This window comes from Mesoplodon densirostris, chromosome 1 (assembly GCF_025265405.1).
Source record: "Mesoplodon densirostris isolate mMesDen1 chromosome 1, mMesDen1 primary haplotype, whole genome shotgun sequence".
In the NCBI taxonomy this organism is placed as follows: Eukaryota; Metazoa; Chordata; class Mammalia; order Artiodactyla; family Ziphiidae; genus Mesoplodon; species Mesoplodon densirostris.
Window position 1 is genome coordinate 48,739,618 of NC_082661.1, and position 20,295 is coordinate 48,759,912.

The window sequence follows — 20,295 nt, forward strand, 5'->3', positions numbered from 1 at the left end:
ATTACCAAGAAATGGTTAAATTCATATCTTTACCTTAACATCTGCATAGTAGTTCAAAAATTGGCCTAAAATGTGTGTTCTGCATGCACTTGCATGTTTCCAGATTTCACGTTCTGACTGTTGCCCTGAGAGGGGCCAGCAAACATGTGGCTCATGCTGGCCCAACATAAATGCTGGAGGAGGCTTGACACCTGCTCTTGAATGACTGTTCCCCTGTTTAGGAAGGAGCTGGCAGGTGGACTGAACTACTTTGATGCCTTCTGGCCACAAACACTCCTGATCCCCTTCCACCAACGCCTGCTTGTCCTATGTCCTACTCTACAGAATGCATCCATTAGTGATACATGTGCTAAGATGCTAGCCTTTTAGCTGATGGGACACACCTCACAGGTAACAATAGTTATGGAGTTATGGTAGATATTGCAAACTCATAGTATTTAAAAATTTGGGACTTCTGGTCCAGACAGGATGGATTAGATCAATTTCTCTCTGCTCTTCCCTGCTAATAAGCACAACTATCAATTCTGGAAATAATATAAGAGACAGACAAAGGAGGACTCTGAAAGGTAGTAAGAAGAAAATGATGAGACAAAGGCAAAGAGAAATATGTTAAAAGCAACCAGAGAGAAACAATGCATTACCTACAGGGAAACGCAAATTTGAATGACAGTGAATTTTTCATCTGAATCCGTGGAGAGCAGAAAGAAGCAGCCCATTTTTGAAACACTGCAAGAAAAGAACTGTCACCCACAAATTCTATATTCAGCAAAACTATCCTTTAGGAATGAAGGGGATATAAAGACATTCTCAGATGAAGGGAAATGAAAAGAATTTTTAGTTTCACTATCAGGCCTACTTTAAAAGAATGGCTAAAAGAAATTCTTGAAATAAAAGGAAATATCTTGATGCATTAGGAAGGAAGAAGGAAGAATTGAAAGAGCAGAAATCTGGGTGCATAAGTAGACTATTCTTTTCTTCATGAATTTAAAAAATAATATTTGATGATTGAAACAAAAATTATAAAACCATCTGATACTCAAGAAGAGCATTATGATATGTAAAAATGAGGAGGGTAAGTGACCTAAATAGAAATGAGATTTCCACATTTTACTTCAAGTGATAGAACATTTTTACCAGTGGGCTGTGGTGTCACATGTGTGTATTGCAATGCTCAAAGCAATTATTAAAGAATTATGAAAAATACATTCAAGGGCTTCCCTGGTGGCGCAGTGGTTGAGAGTCCACCTGCCGATGCAGGGGACACGGGTTCGTGCCCCGGTCTGGGAGGATCCCACATGCCGCGGAGCAGTTAGGCCCGTGAGCCATGGCCGCTGAGCCTGCGCGTCCGGAGCCTGTGCTCCGCAACAGGAGAGGCCACAACAGTGAGAGGCCCGCGTACTGCAAAAAAAAAAAAAAAAAAACCATTCAAAAACAATATAGAATAATAAAGATAGAATCCTAAAATATGTTGAAGTAACATAAAGAAACAGAGGGATGAGAACCGCAGAAAACAAACAGAAAGCAAATAATAAAATGGCAGACTTAATTGCTGACATACTACTTATCTTAAATGTAAGTGGTTTAAATACATCAGATGACAGAGGCTGACAGAGTGGATTAAAAAAAAAATGACCTAAATATATGCTCTTTACAAGGAACTCATTTCAAACACAGTGACATAGGAAGATTGAAATAGAAGGATGGAAAAAGATATACCATGCAAACATTACCAAAAAATTCAAGAGTGGGCATACTAATACATGATAAAATAGACTTCAGAGCAAAGAAACTTACTAGAGATAAAGAGGGACATTAAATAATGATGAAAGGGTCAATCCACCAGGAAGACAAAGATCCTAAATGTGTACATATCAAATAGCAGAACCACAAAATGCCTAAAGCAAAAACTGAAAGAAGAAATAGATAAGTCCACAATGATAACTGGCAACTTCAACATCCCCTCTCAACAGTAGATAGACCAACTAGATAGAGGATTAGCAAGGATTTTGAAGATCTAAACAACACAGTCACCCAAGAGGACCAAATTGATATGTATCAAACACTCCAACCACCAACAGCAGAACACATTTTTTTTCCATCCCTCATGCAACATTCACCATAAGATATGGTTTGTCTTAGACCAAATCCTGGGTTATAAAACAAATCCCAACAAATTTAAAATAATTAAAATCATATAAAATGTGTTCTCGGACTACAGTGTAATCAAACCATAAAGCAGAAATAAAACAACAGCAAGAAAATCTCTAACCATGTGGAAATTAAACAGCACACTTAAAAAAAAATCCATGGGTCAAAGAGGGAGTCTAGAAGGAAATAAGAAATACATAGGATTGACCAAAAATGAGAATAAACATAACAGAATATGTGGTATGCAGCTAAAGCTGTGCTAACAGTGAAATTTATAGTATTAAACGCTTACATTAGAAGAGAGGAAAGCCCTCCAATCAACATTCTGAGGTCTCACCTCAGGAAATTAGGAAAAGAGCAAAATAAACCTGAAGCAAACAGAAGGAAGGAGATAATAAAGATCAAAGCAGGAACTGATGAAATTGAAAACAGCAATGTGATAGAGAAAATCAATGAAACAAAAAGCTGTTTCTTAGGAAACCTTCGGGAAAAAATGGGAAACGTGTACATAGGATCTCTCTGCTTTATTTCTTATGACTATGTGAATGTACAATTACCTCTGTTAAAGTTTCAATTAAAAATTGTATTTGATATCTCTGGGGGATTCTGTTTACAGTCCCAACAATCCCTATACTTGACTGCTTTGTGTTCCTGCTATTGAGTTTGGGATCCTCAGAAATCCTGTTACTCATATCAAAATGCAAAGTTATTTTATTGAGAGCTTACTGTCTACCAGGTACTGTTCTAGGAGCTTGGGAGGCAGCAGTGAAGTAAAGAGACAGAAATCCCTGCCTTCCTGAGTGCAAATGTATGTGTATATGTCCCCAGGAGAGATGTCTGAGTATGGTTGAGTGAGGGGACTAGCAAGTCCTCTCCCCCAGAAAGCAACTATAAATCTTAACAAAATTGACAGAAGTAACCATTTTAGCACTTTGGAAAGACCAGAGGTATATATTAACCTGAGAGGCTTTTCTACTTGAAAAACTGCTGAACTGCTGAGAGGAACAGTGATACCGTGTGGAGTTTTGGCCTTGGGCTGCCCTGATATTCTCCCCTCCCAGCTTGGCTGATGAGGAGATTCTTTTAAGGCAGGAAGTGCTGGGAGGACCATCAGCCTCTCTATTGTGGTAGAAGGGGGCTCACTTGACTTGGAGCAGTGTGCAAGGCCCACGTTCAGCAGTGTTGGCAGTGGAAGTGGCAGTCTTAGCAGTATTGAGCAGGGAGGCCCAGTGGTTCTGCTAGCCTGAGGTTTGGGTCACAGTTGGGTCAAGCATATCTCTGGCTGAGACAACATGCATGTGCAGAGGAGAGTGGAGGGCACGCAAAGGATAGAAAAAGATAAACCATGCAAGTAGTAACAATAAGAGAGGTGGTAGCTAAGTTAATAAGACATACTTTAAGACAGGAAATATTACTAGAGACAAAGAAAGAAGTTTTTTAACTATAAAAGATCAACATATCAGGATAATTTAACACATTGCGTGGACCAAACAACAGAGCCTCAACATACATGAAGCAAAAACAGAAAATTAAAAGATGAAAATTTTCAATTATTCTAGAGTAATAGCTGGAAATTTCAATGCTCCACTCTGAATAATTGATCGAATACTGAGAGAGAAAATCAACCAGGACACAGAAGATGAAGCAGTTTTACCTGACAAATAAGAATGCTTTACCCAGTGACTGCATAATGAATTCTTTTCAAGTTTATTTGGTACATTCTCCAGGATAGGCCATATGCTAGGCCATAAAGCAAATCTTTATAAAGTTAGTATTTTATTTATGTAAGAAATCATATGAAGTCTGTTCTCTGACCACAACAGAATTAAATAGAAATTAGTGACAGAAAGAAATCTGGGAAATTCCTAAATGTTTTGAATTTCAAACAACATACTTTAAAATAATATGTGGGTCAAAGAAGAAATCAAAAGAAAAATTAGAAAATATTTTGAATTAAATAAAAATGAAAACACAGCATATCAAAACCTATAGAATGCAGCTAAAGTAGTGCTTAGAGAAGAATTTATGGCCTTTAAATGCCTATATCAGACAAGAAGAAGGGTCTAAAATCAATACAAGCTTTCACCATAAGAGACTAGAAAAAAAAAGTGTAAGTGAAATCCAAAGTAAGCAGAAGAAAGGTTATAATAGAGATTAGAACAGAAATCAATGGCATGGAAAACACTTACACACACACACACACACACACACACATAAAGAAGTATCAATGAGGGCTTCCCTGGTGGCGCAGTGGTTGAGAGTCCGCCTGCCAATGCAGGGGACAAGGATTCGTGCCCTGGACCGGGAAGATCCCACATGCCGCGGAGCTGCTGGGCCCATGAGCCATGGCCACTGAGCCTGCGCTTCCAGAGCCTGGGCTCCGCAACGGGAGAGGCCACAACAGTGAGAGGCCCGCATACCACAAAAAAAAAAAAAAAAAAAAAGAAGTATCAATGAAACCAAAAGTTGGTTCTTTGAAAAGATCAATGGACTTGACAAACCTTAAGTTAGACTGTCCATGAAAATAAAAAAGAGAGAGAGAAAATAACCAATTACCAAAATTAGGAAAGGAAAAAGGAATCACTACAAACCCTACAAAAATTAAAAGGTTATAATCCTGATAATCCAGGTTTATTCTAACAAATTAGACAACATAAATGAAATGGAGAAATTCCTAGAAAAACACAAATTTCCAAAACTGATTTAAAAAGAAAGCGATAGTCTGAATAAACCTATAATAAGTCCAGAAGTTAAATTGTTAACTAAAAACTTTCCAGCCATGAAAAGCCTAAGCCCACCTTGACTTACTGGTGAAGCATACCAAGTATTAAAGGAAAATAAGAATACCAACCTCTCACAAAGTCTTTCCAAAAAGTTGAGAAAGTGTAGTCTTTTCAACAAATGATGCTAGGACAAAATATATAAAGAACACTTACAACTCAATAATAACATGATAAATAACACAATTAAAAATGGTTAAAGAAGACATACAGATGACCAACAGGCACATGAAAATATGCTCAGCATCATTAATCATCAGAGAAATGCAAATTAAACCACAATGAGATATCATCTCATACTTGTCAGAATGGCTAGAATCAAAAATAACACAAATAACAAATGTTGGCAAGGATGTAGAGAGAAGGGAACCCTCATACACTGTTGGTGGGGAGGTAAGTTGGTATAGCCACTGTGGAAAACAGTGTGGAGGTTTCTCAAAAAACTAAAAATAGAACTACCACATGACCCAGTAATTCTACTCCTGGGTATATATTTGAAAAAAAACAAAAACACTAATTTGAAAAGATACATGCACTCCTATGTTCATAAGAGCACTATTTATGATTGCCAAGATATGGAAGCAACCTAAGTGTCCATCAACAGATGAGTGGATAAAGAAGGTGTGGTATATATATACAATGGAATACTACTCAGCCATAAAAAAGAATGAAATTTTGCCATTTGCAGCAACATGGATGGACTTGGAGGGTATTATGCTAAGTGAAACAAGCCAGACAGAAAGACAAATACTGTGTGATATCACTTATACGTGGAATCTAAAAAACCAGTAAATATAATAAAAAAGGAACAGACTCACAGATATAGAGAACAAACTGGTAGTTACCAGTGGGGAGAGGGAAGAGGATTAAGAGGTACAAATTGCTATGTATAAAATAAATAAGGTACAAGGATATATGGTGCAACACAGGGAATATAGCCAGTATTTTATAATAACTATAAATGGAGTATAACCTTAAAAAATTGTGAATCGGGCTTCCCTGGTGGCGCAGTGGTTGAGAGTCCGCCTGCCGATGCAGGGGACACGGGTTCGTGCCCCGGTCCAGGAAGATCCCACGTGCCACGGAGCGGCTAGGCCTGTGAGCCATAGCTGCTAAGCCTGCATGTCCGGAGCCTGTGCTCTGCAACGGGAGAGGCCACTACAGTGAGCGGCCCGTGTACTGCAAAAAAAAAAAAAAAAAAATTGTGAATCACTATGTTGTACACCTGAAACTTGCATAATATTGTACAGCAACTATATCTCAATTTAAAAAAATGAACAAAAAAGACTTGAATAGATATTTCCCTAAAGAAGATACATAAATGGCTTGCAAGTTCATGAAAATATGTTCAATATGATTAGTCATTAGAGAAGTGTGAATAAAACCAAAACGTGGTGCCACTAAACACCCACTACAATGGCTATCATAAAAAAGATAGAAAATGTCAAGTGTTGGCCATGTTGTGGTGAAACTGGAACCCTGTACATTGCTGGTGGGAATGTAAAATGGTGTAGCCATTTTGGAGAAATGGTTTGGTGATCTCTTAAAACATTAAACATAAACTTAACCATATGACCCAGTAATTTCACTGGTAGGAATCTACCCAGGAGAATGAAAACGTATGTCCACACAAATCCATGCATGCAGCTTTTCATAGCTGCTTTATTCATAATCACCAGAAGCTGGAAACAATCTAAATATATCCATCAACTGGTGAATGGATAAACAAAATTTAGTAATTCATTCACTGAAATATGATTTGATAATAAAAAGTAAGAAACTGCTGATCTATGCTACCACAGCGGTGAACCTCAAAAAACGTTGTACTAAGTCAGCTAAGCCAGATGCAAAAAATTACGTATTGTATGATTCCACTTATTTGAAATGTCCTGAAAAGGGAGATTTATAGAGTCAGAAAGTAGATTAGTAGTTGCTTAGGGCTGAGGGTGGGAATAGGGATTAACTGTAAATAACTATTTATTTATAGTTTTGGGGGGTGATAGAGATGTTCTAAAACTGTATTGCAGTGATGATTGTATAACTTTATAAATCTACTAAAATTATTGAATTGTACACTTATGATCAGTGAATTTTATGGGGATTAAATTATGCTTCAATAAAGCTATTTGTTTCTTTTTTAAAGCATATGCCCCGAAAAGGCTCCAAGGACCCGCATTTCAGGCATGGGGGAAGGTTATGGCTCAGGTGATCAGAGGCTGTGGAGGGACCAGCCTGCCAGTGTTTCTCAGGATTTGCATGCTGTGATCTAGCATCTGGCCTTACATTCTTAGCAAGCAGTGCGGGAATTTGGGATCCACTTCCTTCCATTCCCTGGCCTTCCCCTTCAGCTGCACCTATTCAGAGCTGGTGCTGAGGCTGGAAGTACAGCGGAGATGTCACCCCAGCCTGGTGGGCATTAGAGTTTGGTCTCCCCCAGCCCTGCGATGCCTGCCAGAGGTCAGAGATGACCACAGAGTCCTGCTTAAATGCTGCCCCCTCTACCCGCTGGTGCTGTCAGTGAAACTGGTTGGACGCCTGAGTTGAGCGCTCCCTGTTGGCGTATCTCCTGTCGGGCCAGCCCACAGATCTGCCTCTGGACAAGCCTGCCTCTTCTAGTCCACTGCACCCCAGGACCCTGCAGGGGCCAGGCCTGCCCCCATGAACCTGGTAGCGGGTGCCCTTCTGACTTGCATTCATCTTTCTATTAGAACCTCATGCTGATTTGACCTAGTGCAGCCCATTCCCTGCGACAGGGCCTCACTTGTGAACTGGTCAATCCTTGCCATTTTAACTGGCCTTGACCCAAATTGTTCTCTGCCTCTGCAGCCCAGGCATTTTTTTGTTCCGTCCCTGTTGTGCCAGAGGGCTCCCAGATCCCGGCTCCTTCATCTGTGCTATGGCAGTGGGCAGCCGGGCCCTGGAGTCTCAAGCTGTGATCGGAACAAATGTCCTTCTCTGTCCTCTGACCACTTCCTCCTAAGGGAGAATGGGCAGAGAGCACAGGACCAGGGCAAGATGCCAGGAACAGAAACCCTCAGGCAGGGGAGGGACTCTCAGGAAGAGGCCGCATGCTGGCGCTGAGGCTGTGGTCACTGAGACAGGGACCTTGCCTAGTGACTAGGGCAGAACCTGGGGACTCTAGGGACTTCCATGACTTATTGAGAGAAGCTCAAACAGAAGGAAAACAAGTCTCATCTCGAATGTGTGTCACCCTTGAAGTTGGAAGTTGCCATATCCTGGGAGGGGTGGCCTTGACCTCTGGGGCTGGGGACAGTTCCTTTCTGATGGCAGAGTGCTCTGTCCCGGAGCAGAGACCCAGGTCTTAGTGAGCTGCTCAGGATTCTGCAAGATTTTAAGCGTGCCCTCCCTGGGGAAAGCAGCCCTGAGAGCAGCTCAACTGGTAGGTATGAAACTGTACCCCAGAGTCCCGGAAAATCAGATTTTAGTTGAAATGCCACCAATTTCATAGAGTTATAACGTGTTTTCATACCATGATACCTCCTCAGTGCACTCAGGTGCCTTTCTTCAAGTTCAAGAAAATTGTCAAGAGGGTGGACGGGGGCACCTAAAAGGCTATTCCCAGCCAGTACGTTTCCTGACCTTTTGCTTGACCTCTTCTTATGGGTTTGAGATAATAAATTTTTGCAGATAGGAGAAATTAAAATGGACATTGTGTCACCTGTGCTGATGCAGTTACAGCTGAAGTTGTGTAAGCTTTCTTCATGTTTTCTGGTGCATACACTTTCTCAAGGGTAAAGAGTCAGGGCCATAGACTATTCACATGTTGGATAGATTACAGGCACAGTTTTACTGTACTTTGTGAGCTTAGTTTAAAGCATTTTTCAGTCTTTTCTGAACCATCAGAGATTTTTAAACATACTCCCACAGTCGAAGTATGGGATTTAATAAGTGATTTGTTCAGGATTTAGAGTGAAGGCAGAGATGTGATTTCAAAGAGAATATGAAGATATATGCTCAAAACTAAGATATGTAACTACTTGCTTCATTTGTATAATATTGAATAGTAGCAGTGTTATAAAACATTTATTCCTTCTGTGAAAGGCAATCTGCTGTTATGGTTAAAGATTCTGTGGCCAGGCTGCCTCAGTTCACATCTGGGCTCTGCCACTGATTGCTGTATGCCTTTAGCTAATTTTTCAACCTCTCTGATAAAACCTCTCTGATACAATAATTGTCCTAGCATATAGTGTGTTGGGAGGATTTCATGAGTTAGTCTGTATAAAGTGCTTCCAACAGGTAAATGGTGAGCTCTATGCAAATGGTTCTGTTATTATTCAGTCAATACTTATGATTGATTCTTCTGTAAGCTCGTAAGGCCCATAGATCAAGGATGAAATAACACACAGCCTGAGGTCTGCCCTCTAGTGGGAGACTCAGAGAAACAAGACCGTGGCAGCACCCGTGGGATGCCCACGGAGCTGTCACGGACACCCAGAGGAGGTGGGTGCTCCTAACTCTGTCCCAAGGGTCTTTGGGTGGTAGGGAAGGCTTCCTGGGGGTGAAATCTGGGCCAAGTCTTGAAGGGTGAGTTAGCACATTACAGGAGAAGAGGGTTGGGGGAGGGCAGCACATAGAACTGGGGAGAGAAAAGCACAGTGGATGAAGGGATTTAGTCCATGGAGGTGAGGAACCCTGGAGATTCAGGGCAGAGCAGCAGGGAGGTGAGGCTGGAGTTGGTGGCAGGGCCAGATGCCAGGGGATGGCAGTCATCATAGTAATAACAATAACGGAGCCACACTGTTATTAAATGCCGTGCCCTGGCACAGTGCTAAGCATGGGACACACACCATCTTCTTCCCGCCTCACAGCAACCCCATGAGCGGGTGCTGTGATTATCTCCATCCTACAGATGAGAAACCAATACAAAAAGTGTCGATGTTGGTGAGGTCTCCTGGCCAGTGAGAGGAAGAACAGTGAGGGCTGCCAGCCCAGACCACCTGGCTCCAGGGCTCACACATTAGCATAGGTGTGCTGGGAAGCTTGGATCTGACTGTGAGAGCTTTGGTGTTGGCATTCACACAAATGAACAAGAAGTAGATGCTGCAGAAATGTTAGGGCAATGGAAGGAGAAGCAGGAAGGGTTTGGCTATCTATGCTGGGGATGGCTGCAGCTTCCCTGCATCCCTTGACTTTGAAAAGTGCATCCCTCTGGTCATAGGCATCGATTTGTGGGTGTCTGAGCCTCTGTCCACATTCAGCTGAGCAAGCAAGGGGGTGAAGGCAGGGATGGCAGACTTGGGTGTGTGTCTCCTGACCTTCCTCCTGCATCCCTGACATCATTGCTGTGCAGTCTTATCCTCGCCCCACCCCAGGGCTCAGGCTCAGCTCCCTCCTTCCAGAGCCCTAGGCAGAGGCAGGCATGAGGAGGACAGGCCTGTGCGATGGGACCTGGTTGTTATTCCTGGAATAATGTGACAAACATCTACCTGGCTTTAGTGTCAGTTTGAGCTGTGCCACTCAGCAGCTTGGTGACGTTGGACCAGTCACTCAGCTTCTCTGGGAATATTTCACCCTCCACAAAATGGGCACAAACCTGCCTTTGTCCCTATGGCTCAGGGTCGTTGTGAGGATTCAGTGAGATAATACCGGCTGTGGACTAATTCCTCATAATTACTCACGGAGTGCCCGTGTACCTCTGCAGCTGAACACTTTATGGGATTTACTTCTAATCCTCATAAAAACCCTGCAAGGTACAAATTAATCTCCCCAGATTAAGAACATGAATAAAACTGCCAACTCTTAGATGAAGAGCTAGCCCTCTGTACTATTTATGGACCTTTTGATTCCAGGTAACAGAAAAGCCAGCTCAGATGGTCTTACCCAGGAAGGGACTTGGCTGGCTCACCTGACCAGGGATGCTGCAGTGGGTGGGCTTTGCTCCGGGGGCACAGGGTCCTTAGGGCAGTGGCTTCTGCTCCCAGCCCTTCTCTGGGCAGTGCTGCCTCCAAGCTTTGATGTGTCCTCAGGCCAGGCCAGCTCCCCTTAGGAAGGGAACGGTGGCAGCACGTGCTTTCACCCCTGGCCTCATGAAGGAGTCATCTTGCTTCCTAATGAGCAAACACAACTGAACTCACTGTTATGGGACCAACCTGAACCAAGCACTAAGGCCAGAGGATAAAACTTTGCCGAGCAGGGGGTGGGGGTCAGTGCCACCCAAACATGTGTCTTTAGCCCTAGGCAGCAGGGAGTGGATGCTGGGCAGGTAACCCCAGTGACCTCTCCTTGCTTTTATTCTTATGACCCAAGACCAACACTACACAGAACCGCTAAATGTTGGGTGGCCCAAAAGATTCGTTCAGTTTTTTTCCGTAAGATGGCTCTGGTAGCACTTAGTTGTCTTTAACTTCATTCGAAACAATTTTGTTAGATCGTATGTGACAACTGTCCTATCAGCATGCATTTAAAAAAGATATCAAAATTGGTGGATTTTTGTGTAGCCTTTTTAATATTGAAGTTGGAAGAAAAAAAGCAACATTTTCGGCATATTATGCTTTATTATTTCAAGGAAGGTAAAAACGCAACCGAAATGCACAAAAAGATTTGTGCAGTGTATGGAGAAGGTGCTGTGACTGATCGAACAGGTCAAAAGTGGTTTGTGAAGTTTCGTGCTGGAGATTTCTCACTGGACGATGCTCCACGGTCAGGTAGACCAGCTGAAGTTGATAGCAATCAAATCGAAACAATAATTAAGAACAATCAACATTATACCACATGGGAGACAGCCAATGTACTCAAAATATCCAAATCAAGGGTTGAAAATCATTTACACCAGCTTGGTTATGCGAATCGCTTTGATGTTTGGGTTCCACGTAAGTTAAGGGAAAAAAACCTTCTTGACCATATTTCCGCATTCGATTCTCCACTGAAACATAATGAAAACGCTCTGTTTTTAAAACAAATTGTAACAGGCAATGAAAAGTGGATGCTGTACAATGTGGAACCAATGAGATCATGGGGCAAGGGAAATGAACCACCACCAACCACACCAAAGGCCGGTCTTCATCCAAAGAAGGTGATGTTGTGTATATGGTGGGATTGGAAGGGAGTCCTCTATTATGAGCTCCTTCTGGAAAACCAAACGATTAATCACAAGAAGTACTGCTCCCAGTTAGACCAACTGAAAGCAGCACTCGACGAAAAGCAACCAGAATTAGTCAACAGAAAACGCATAATCTTCCATCAGGATAACGCAAGACTGCATGTTTCTTTGGTGACCAGGCAAAAACTGTTACAGCTTGGCTGGGAAGTTCTGATTCATCTGCTGTATTCACCAGACATTGCACCTTCGGATTTCCATTTATTTTGGTCTTTACAAAATTATCATAATGGAAAAAATTTCAATTCCCAGGAAGACTATAAAAGGCACCTGGAACAGTTTTTTTGCTCAGAAAGATAAAAAGTTTTGAGAAAACCATAATTCAAAAAGAGACATGTACCACAATGTTCATTGGAGCACTATTTACAATAGCCAGGGCATGGAAGCAACCTAAGTGTCCATCGACAGATGAATGGATAAAGAAGATGTGGCACATATATACAATGGAGTATTACTCAGCCATAAAAAGAAATGAAATTGAGTTATTTGTAGTGAGGTGGATGGACCTAGAATCTGTCATACAGAGTGAAGTAAGTCAGAAAGAGAAAAACAAATACCGTATGCTAACACATATATATATGGAATCTAAAAAAAAAAAAAAAAGGTTCTGATGAACCTAGGGGCAGGACAGGAATAAAAATGCAGATGTAGAGAATGGACTTGAGGACCCGGGGAGGGGGAAGGGTAAGCTGGGATGAAGTGAGAGAGTGGCATGGACTAATATATACTACCAAATGTAAAATCAATAGCTAGTGGGAAGCAGCCACATAGCACAGGGAGATCAGCTCAGTGCTTTGTGACCACCTAGAGGGGTGGGATAGGGAGGGTGGGAGGGACGCACAAGAGGGAGGGGATATGGGGATACATGTACACGTACAGCTGATTCACTCTGTTATACAGCAGAAACTAACACAACACTGTAAAGCAATTATACTCCAATAAGGATGTTAAGAAAAAAAAAGTTTTGGGAAGATGGAATTATGAAGTTGCCTGACAAATGGCAGAAGATAGTGGAACAAAAGGGTGAATACGTTTTTCAATAAAGTTCTTGGTGAAAATGAAAAATGTGTCTTTTATTTTTACTTACAAAACTGAAGGCACTTTTTGGCCCACCCAATATTAAGGAAGTACCTCCTGACCTTACCAGTTAGTGTTCAGAGATTTCAAACTTACAAACGAAACCACCTCCAAGCCTTTGTGCAGACTCTGTGAAACAGACAGGGACCACAAAGAATGAGCTCTCATGGTGAGGCCCAGCAGAACCTCTGAGGTGATGTAAACCATTTATGATGAAAGGCCATGGGGAGGCTGTGGACAGGGAGGTGCCTTGGCAACTGCCTCACAAAGGAGCAGCTTTTATCCTGGTGCTCTTCACAAAATGCATGCAAAAATGTCATACATAGGATGAAAGCTGCAGAAAGTAGTGCATCAGGACCCCCGGGGTCTGCAGGTCCTTTCTAGGTGCTCCCACTCTGGCACAGGTTTCTGAGAACCCTGCCATGTCTGTCCAGTCCCTATTCAAGGACTCAGAGAGCAGATTCCATAATAATGATGATCATAATGCTGGTAAGATAGTAATAGGTGACACAACGTACCAGATGCAGTTCTACGTGCTTGACGTGTATTACTCATTTATGAGAAAGAGTCATCTCAAGGGAGGCACCATTCATCTGCCTCGAAAGTTAAGTTCTGTAACTTGTACGCAGCTCCTTGGCATGTGCTGTCGATTGACCTTGTGTGACAAGGAGAAAGCCCGTGGAGCACTTTCAAAAGCCTAGAGCGAGATGTCAGGAAACTCGCCCTATTTGCACTAGTCCTTGGCCTTTATCAACGGCAGCTACCTTGGGCGGGGGACCTGTCATTGTAAATGACAGTGAGATGCTAACATAGTTGTTGAGACCTGTGTTCCTCCTGCAAGATTCCACACTTGACATTGCAGGGCACAAGGTTATAGGGTGACGAGTGTGTCGCGGGCAGTCTCAGAAAGGCAGCCTGGAGCTGCTCAGAGAGGGACTGAGGAAGCCCTCTGGGGGTCCTGGTGAGTTCTCACGGTCTGACCTGAGGTGTGCAGGATGGAGGAAAGGAAGCACGTGGACACTCCGGAAGGTAAAATGGATCAACTTTCATTTTTTCAATGGAAACACTTTCAAAGCTGGTGTGGGAGCGGGAAGGGTTCAGGGAGGGCAGGCCCAGAAGGATGCTGGCAGGGCCAGGTTGGCACATCTTCCTCAGCCCTGCTCGCGGAGGGCTTTCTGGGTCGGGATCTTTTGCCCGACAGACCACACTTGGCATCCCAGCCATCCCAGTTCAGGCCACACTGAAACCCTCTGCAGTATGTGATGGACAGCTTTATGCCAGAATGAGGCTACTCTGCTCATTCAGCCGGAAACGGGATTGAACAGACCCCAAGGGGGCGTAGTTCATATGTGGAGGCACAAAGCTTGTCCTGGATCCAGGGAAACACCAGGCATCTGGGGGATGAAGGTTGGGTGTCTGAATGCTCCTTGGTGGGAACAGTTAACTGCTCCTCTGGTGTATCCCAGTGAGGCAGGTATTTGATGGAGGGGTGGCACTCCTTATGCACAGGCGCTGTGGTTCAGTATGAGGGCGCTTTGAGCTCACATTCACTTATGAAAGCAAGGTGTGCCTGGTTCTTCATTTTAAAAATGTTCCTTGGTGGGTTCTTCTCAGTTTATACTTGTTTTTTTTTCTGCTCCCAGACACACTTAGTTGTAGAGGCACAGAATTTCCACATGGCTGGCCTGCCCACACCCACCTCCCTTTGGGCAGCTGATATTGTTTATTTCAGACAATCCCAGGGACAGGCATGTGTTCCCCTCCTTCTCTGCCCAATCTTGGGCCAGGATGGCCCTTGGTCTTGGGCACCAGTCACTGCTCCTGCCTCCAGGACCCTAGCACTCAGGCTGGTCCCTCTTCCTCCCACCAGGGCAGGGCTTTGAGCAGCTGTAACAGTCCTGGATTTATTATAGACTGAAAGTGCAGTGGAATGCTGATATCACCTTCCGGTACCTTTTTGGGGAGCTGGTTTAAGCCTAGAGCAGCCATTGTGGATCTGGCTTGATTGACCTTCTTCCTGCCCTAGTTCTCTTGTTCTCTGTTGTCTGGGCTGGGCTCACAGTCCTTGCTTCAGGGCCAAGGAGGCAGGTCCACCCGGATCAGATCCCAGATCTCCTGCCTGGACCTCTCCGAGGCTTAATTTTCCCATCTGGGCGGGTCAGAGATTATGGATGTCAGGCACTTTTCACAGTGCTTTGCATAGGGTAGACAGACATAGCTCTTACTAACTTTGGCTTCTGCAAAATATGATCGCTCACAATTTGTTCAGTGCCTGGTAAAATCCAGGTTGCCTGCTTTACCTAGTGTCCTGGAGTGGCCACCCATTGCTCAGGGGTTCAGCCTTTCTCTACGCCCTGCTCGCCTGCTCTGTCCTGCTTGGCACTTGTACAGCACTGGTACGTCTGTGGCTCTAGGAGGGTGCACTGTGCTCCCTCGGCAGAAAGATTTTCTGATCAAAGTTTAAGTTGAAGTTTGTGCTTCCCTTCAGGACCAAGACATGGCATCATGAGATACCCAAGTAGCAGAATTGTTTTCCCTGGGTAACACCATGACATGCCCCTACCCCCCTACTGCATCTACAGGCTGGAGATTAGGATCCATGCTGTTTAGCCCTTTCATGCCCCATCTAATTTAGGCTGAGCTTTCTTATCTAACCCTAACTATAACCCTGTGAGATAGATAGCAAAGGTACATCTTCCCATCTTACAGGTTGGGGAATGCGGCCCAGGGAAGTTAGTGACTTGCCCTGTATCACCTCTCTAGTCAGAGTGGAAGCAGATTTAGTGCAGGCTTTCTGCCCCTGTCCAGTGCCCGTTTTGCTAGATCCAGCTGCTACGTGCCATGGAGCAGAGGTGCCCAGTCTTTGTGGGACAGAGACTCCTATGAGAGGCGGCCAGGCCGGAGCTTTGTACATGTCACAACAAGGGTCCCACATGTGCACCTCCTGCCCCACCCTTGTTGGAGCCAGAAAAACAGCCCTGTTCCCCACAAATAGCACTTCTCTCCAATCACACAGCTCTCTAATTTAGCTGGAGTTTCCGGCCTATTTTCTATCTTCCTTGGTTTGACTGGCTCCAGCAATGCCCACTCCCTTGTGTCAGACACAAAATACAGTCCTGTTGCAACCCAAGACGTAGAATAATTTTTCTCGTAAGTGAATCATAAGACGGACTTTGTCAAAAATTCCTACCAGCCCTGCTGGCTCAACGGGAGACGTAAGATTCTGAGGGAGTAACTGTCTATCGTATGTCATTGTGGTGACTCATTGTATCTGAGTGTTCATGATTGAGGTATGAAGTAGAACTAAATTTAGTTTAGTGCAGTTTTACTGTTTTCAAGGAGAATGGTGATGACAAAGCAGATCTTTTTTCAGCTTACTGAAAGCCCTGGGCATAATGGCCTAAGTTTATGATGTCTCAAAATTTTCATTTTATGTTAAAGAGCTAAAGAATTAAAGCCAAGAAAAGAGAAGAGGAAGGGGGGATATTATTTGATTTTGCGGGGTGTGAGGTGCAACTGGGGAGGATAATCCCAACTCAGAGGCAATAGACAAAAGGAAACTATCAAACGATTTTAGCAAAAACAAATGACCATGCATTTAACAAAAAGCCAAAATTCAAAAGTAGGGAAATGTTTGCAATAAGCATGTCAGATTGATGTCAAAGATGCAAACAGATCTATAAGAATGACTCACAATCCTAATAAGTAATAGCAGAAGGTGTCCATACATCATTCATAAATAAGGAAACACAGACAAACACAGGAAATGTTCCTCCTAGCAAGCAAAAAATGCAAGTAAAAGGAGATATCACATTTTTCTTCATTAAGTGAGAAATTTTTTAAACTGATAAATCTGGTGTTAAAAAGGATGGAAAGATAAATGTCCTCATCCATTGACCAAGAGGCTATAAAGCAGTACTAACTTGTCGGAAATCATTTTGACAGTGGGTATTTTTTTTTTTTTGACAGTGGGTATTGAATAACCTTGAAAATGATCCTCCTCTGTGAACTAGTATTTCCAGGTCTAAGAATCCCAAAACAAAAGTCTAAGAATGGAAAACCATTATGCACAAATATATTTATAGCAATGTTATTTGTATATCAAACTGGGAAACAAATCAGATGTTTAGACGTCGGGAAGGCTAAGTAAACTGTGGCATGTCTTCTCACTGGAATAGTGGGAGGATGTAACAATATGGAAAATGTAGATTAAGTAAAAAGGAGGATGCAAAATTGTAATACAATATTATTTTTTTAAAAAAACAATGTATAAGAACCAAGGAAGAGTTGAAACTTATGTCCCCAAAAAGCCTGCATATGGATGTTGACAGCAGCTTTAGTCATAATTTCCAAAACTTGGGAGCAAAAAAGATGTCCTTCAGTAGATGAATAAATAAATAAACCCTGGTACATCCAGACAATGTAATATTAGTCAACATTAAAAAGAAATAAGCTATCAAGCTATAAAAAGACATGGAGAAAACGTAAATGCATATTTCTAAGTTAATGAAGCCAATCTGAAAAGGCTACATACTGTATGATTCAAACTATATGTGACATTCTGGAAAAGGCAAAGCTGTAGAGACAGTTAATAGATCAGTGGTTGCCAGAGGTGGGGGAGGGAGGGATGAACAGGAAGAGCACAGAGGAATTTTAGGGCATGGAAGCTATTCTGTATGATACTACAGTAATGGCTACATTATAAATTTGTCCAAACCCATAGAATGTATAACACCAAGAGTGAACCCTAATGTAAACTGTGGACTTTGGGTGATGATGTGTGTCAAGGTAGTTTCATCAATTAAAACAAATGTACCACTCTGGTGGGGATGTTCATAATGGGGGTGGTCAGGGGTCTATGGAAAATCTCTGTATCTTTTGCTCAATTTTGTTGTGAACATAGAACTGCTCTAAAAAATAAAGTCTTTTTTAAAAAATAAAACAAGGAAGAGGAAAAAGGCTGGGAATATTTATGAAGGTCATGTTTTGGTTACGATAGACTTATTTTCTTTCGTCTCCATGCTTGTAATTACCATTTTAAAACATGAACGTGCATTAATTTATAATGGAAAGAAAAAATAAACATTTCAAGAGTTTAAAAAGCTAGGAAATGAAGCTATATGTGTGGTTGTGTATTTAAACAGTTCTGAGGGTTTCTGATCCCTTGTTTTCTCTTTGTGGCCAGAGTTTTGTAAACACACATCCCTTTTAGCTATTTGTAAATTTACACAGTTGACCCTGTACTCTAAAGCCATGGCCAGTTAGAATTTCTGTTCCCAATAAAAATAAGCTATCTTTGGGGACTCTCAGTGTGAACTGTATTCTTGGAAATTTCTCCACAGCATGACTCAGTCTTTGTTTATTTTTAAAACTCCAGGACTATATTAGAATAGTCTGTTTTCTTTCATTAAATATATGTAAATATTTATTAGTGTTTACTGTTTTTCACAGATTATACAATCACATGATTTAATAATTAAAATTTAAAGTTAAATAATTAATTTAAAATATTTGTAATAATTCAATTATATTATATAATAATATATTATATTATTATATAATATAATTATTAGTTTTATTATTATTATATTATATTATATTATATTATATTATGTAATATGTAATAATAATAATGAAAAATAATTCTCCTTGTCCAATCTTCCTTCTGTTTCCTCAGCACCCCTATTTTAAGGAACCACTATTTTTAAATTCTTGTGAATATTTCCAAAGTTTCTCTATTTGTGTACATAAATACTAATATGTATTATTTTCCTGTATTTTTATACAAAAGAAATGACACATCTTACACATTGTCCAACACCTAGCTTTTTCACTTAACAATGTGTCTTTTCTTATCCCTGTATAAATAGCTTCCTCATTCCTCATTACAGTTACAAAGGACCCCATGTGTGGATTTGTGGATTCACCATAATTTCCTTAACCAGTCCCCCACTGATGGACAGTTGGGTTGTTTCTAATCTATTGCTATTACCAACAGGACTATAATGACTTATATGTACATTTCATACCCATGCAAAGATATCCACAGAATAAATTCCCAGAAGTGAAATTGCCGGGTCACAGAGTATAAGCCTCTGTAATTCTGATAGCCCCTGTGATCCTGATTGCCGAATTACTCTCCATCAGGAAGGGTTTACACTTGTACCAGCAATACTTCTGAGTGCCTGATTCCTCACACCCCTGCCAAAAGAGCGCTTTGCCTTAAGTTTGATTGTTGCCATTCTGATATGTGCAGAAAGAAAGTGCAGTACATTTTAATTTGGCTTTCTCTTTCTTGAGGAAGTTTTAGCATGTTTTCGTAGGTACGAGCCCTTCCTCTTGTGTGAAAACTGTTTACCACCTTCATTCATTTTGACTATTAGGTCATATCTTATGGATTTCTAGAAATCCTTTGTATTAGGGAGATCAAGGGAGTTACCAAGCCTGTCTTGGTAACTGTACCTACCTGGCTGGAATATGTGCCTGAGGACAAGAGATTCCAAAAGAGGCTGCCCTCTGGGTTGCTGGAGCCATAGGATGCATTTGAAATAAGACGATGGCCATTCAAGGAAGTGCTTGGACTCCACCCCACAGGTAGCATGGAGCACAGGCTTCACATCAGGCCAGTCTGGGTTTGCAGCTTTCGTGTTGTCTGCTTACAAACAGTGTCACTTAGAGCAAGTCACTTAGCGTCTTTTTTTTTTTTTTTTTTTTGCGGTACGCGGGCCTCTTACCGCTGTGGCCACTCCCGCTGTGGAGCACAGGCTCCGGAGCCTGCGTGGCCCAGCCGCTCCATGGCATATGGGATCCTCCTGGACCGGGGCACGAACCCGTGTCTCCTGCATCGGCAGGCGGACTCTCAACCACTGCGCCACCAGGGAAGCCCCACTTAGCATCTTTGAATCTTGGTTTTGTTACCTGTAATGTAAGGCTTACCTATTACTTTGTGTTACAACGATAACACATAGAATCTGATACTACAGTGATTACACAGGTAACCACCCAGATAATTGAAAACACTCACAACACTCCTGAGGGTTAACTCAGTCTTTACCTTAAAGGTGAAGGTTCATACAGCAGGAGGAGAAAGTGTGAACAATCATGGGGGACCCTAGGGACTCCCAGCTGCAACTCCCCAGGGTCCCTTCTCACTTGCACAGGTGCTGCTCTGTC

General features: G+C 42.2%; 1 protein-coding gene across 2 annotated transcripts in view; it reads left to right on the plus strand.

Moving 5' to 3' along the window:
• VSTM4 (V-set and transmembrane domain containing 4) overlaps positions 1-20,295 on the plus strand; it is a 90,604-nt gene that overhangs the window by 41,115 nt on the left and 29,194 nt on the right. The window contains exon 6 of one of the 2 annotated variants that reach the window (XM_060103177.1): positions 222-4,549. The exons of the other annotated variant lie outside the window; for it this stretch is intronic. Coding sequence (XP_059959160.1) covers positions 222-369 — 148 coding nt within the window. The 3' untranslated portion in view covers positions 370-4,549. Of the gene's footprint in view, positions 1-221; positions 4,550-20,295 lie in introns of those variants that run through there. 2 annotated transcript variants of the gene reach the window in all.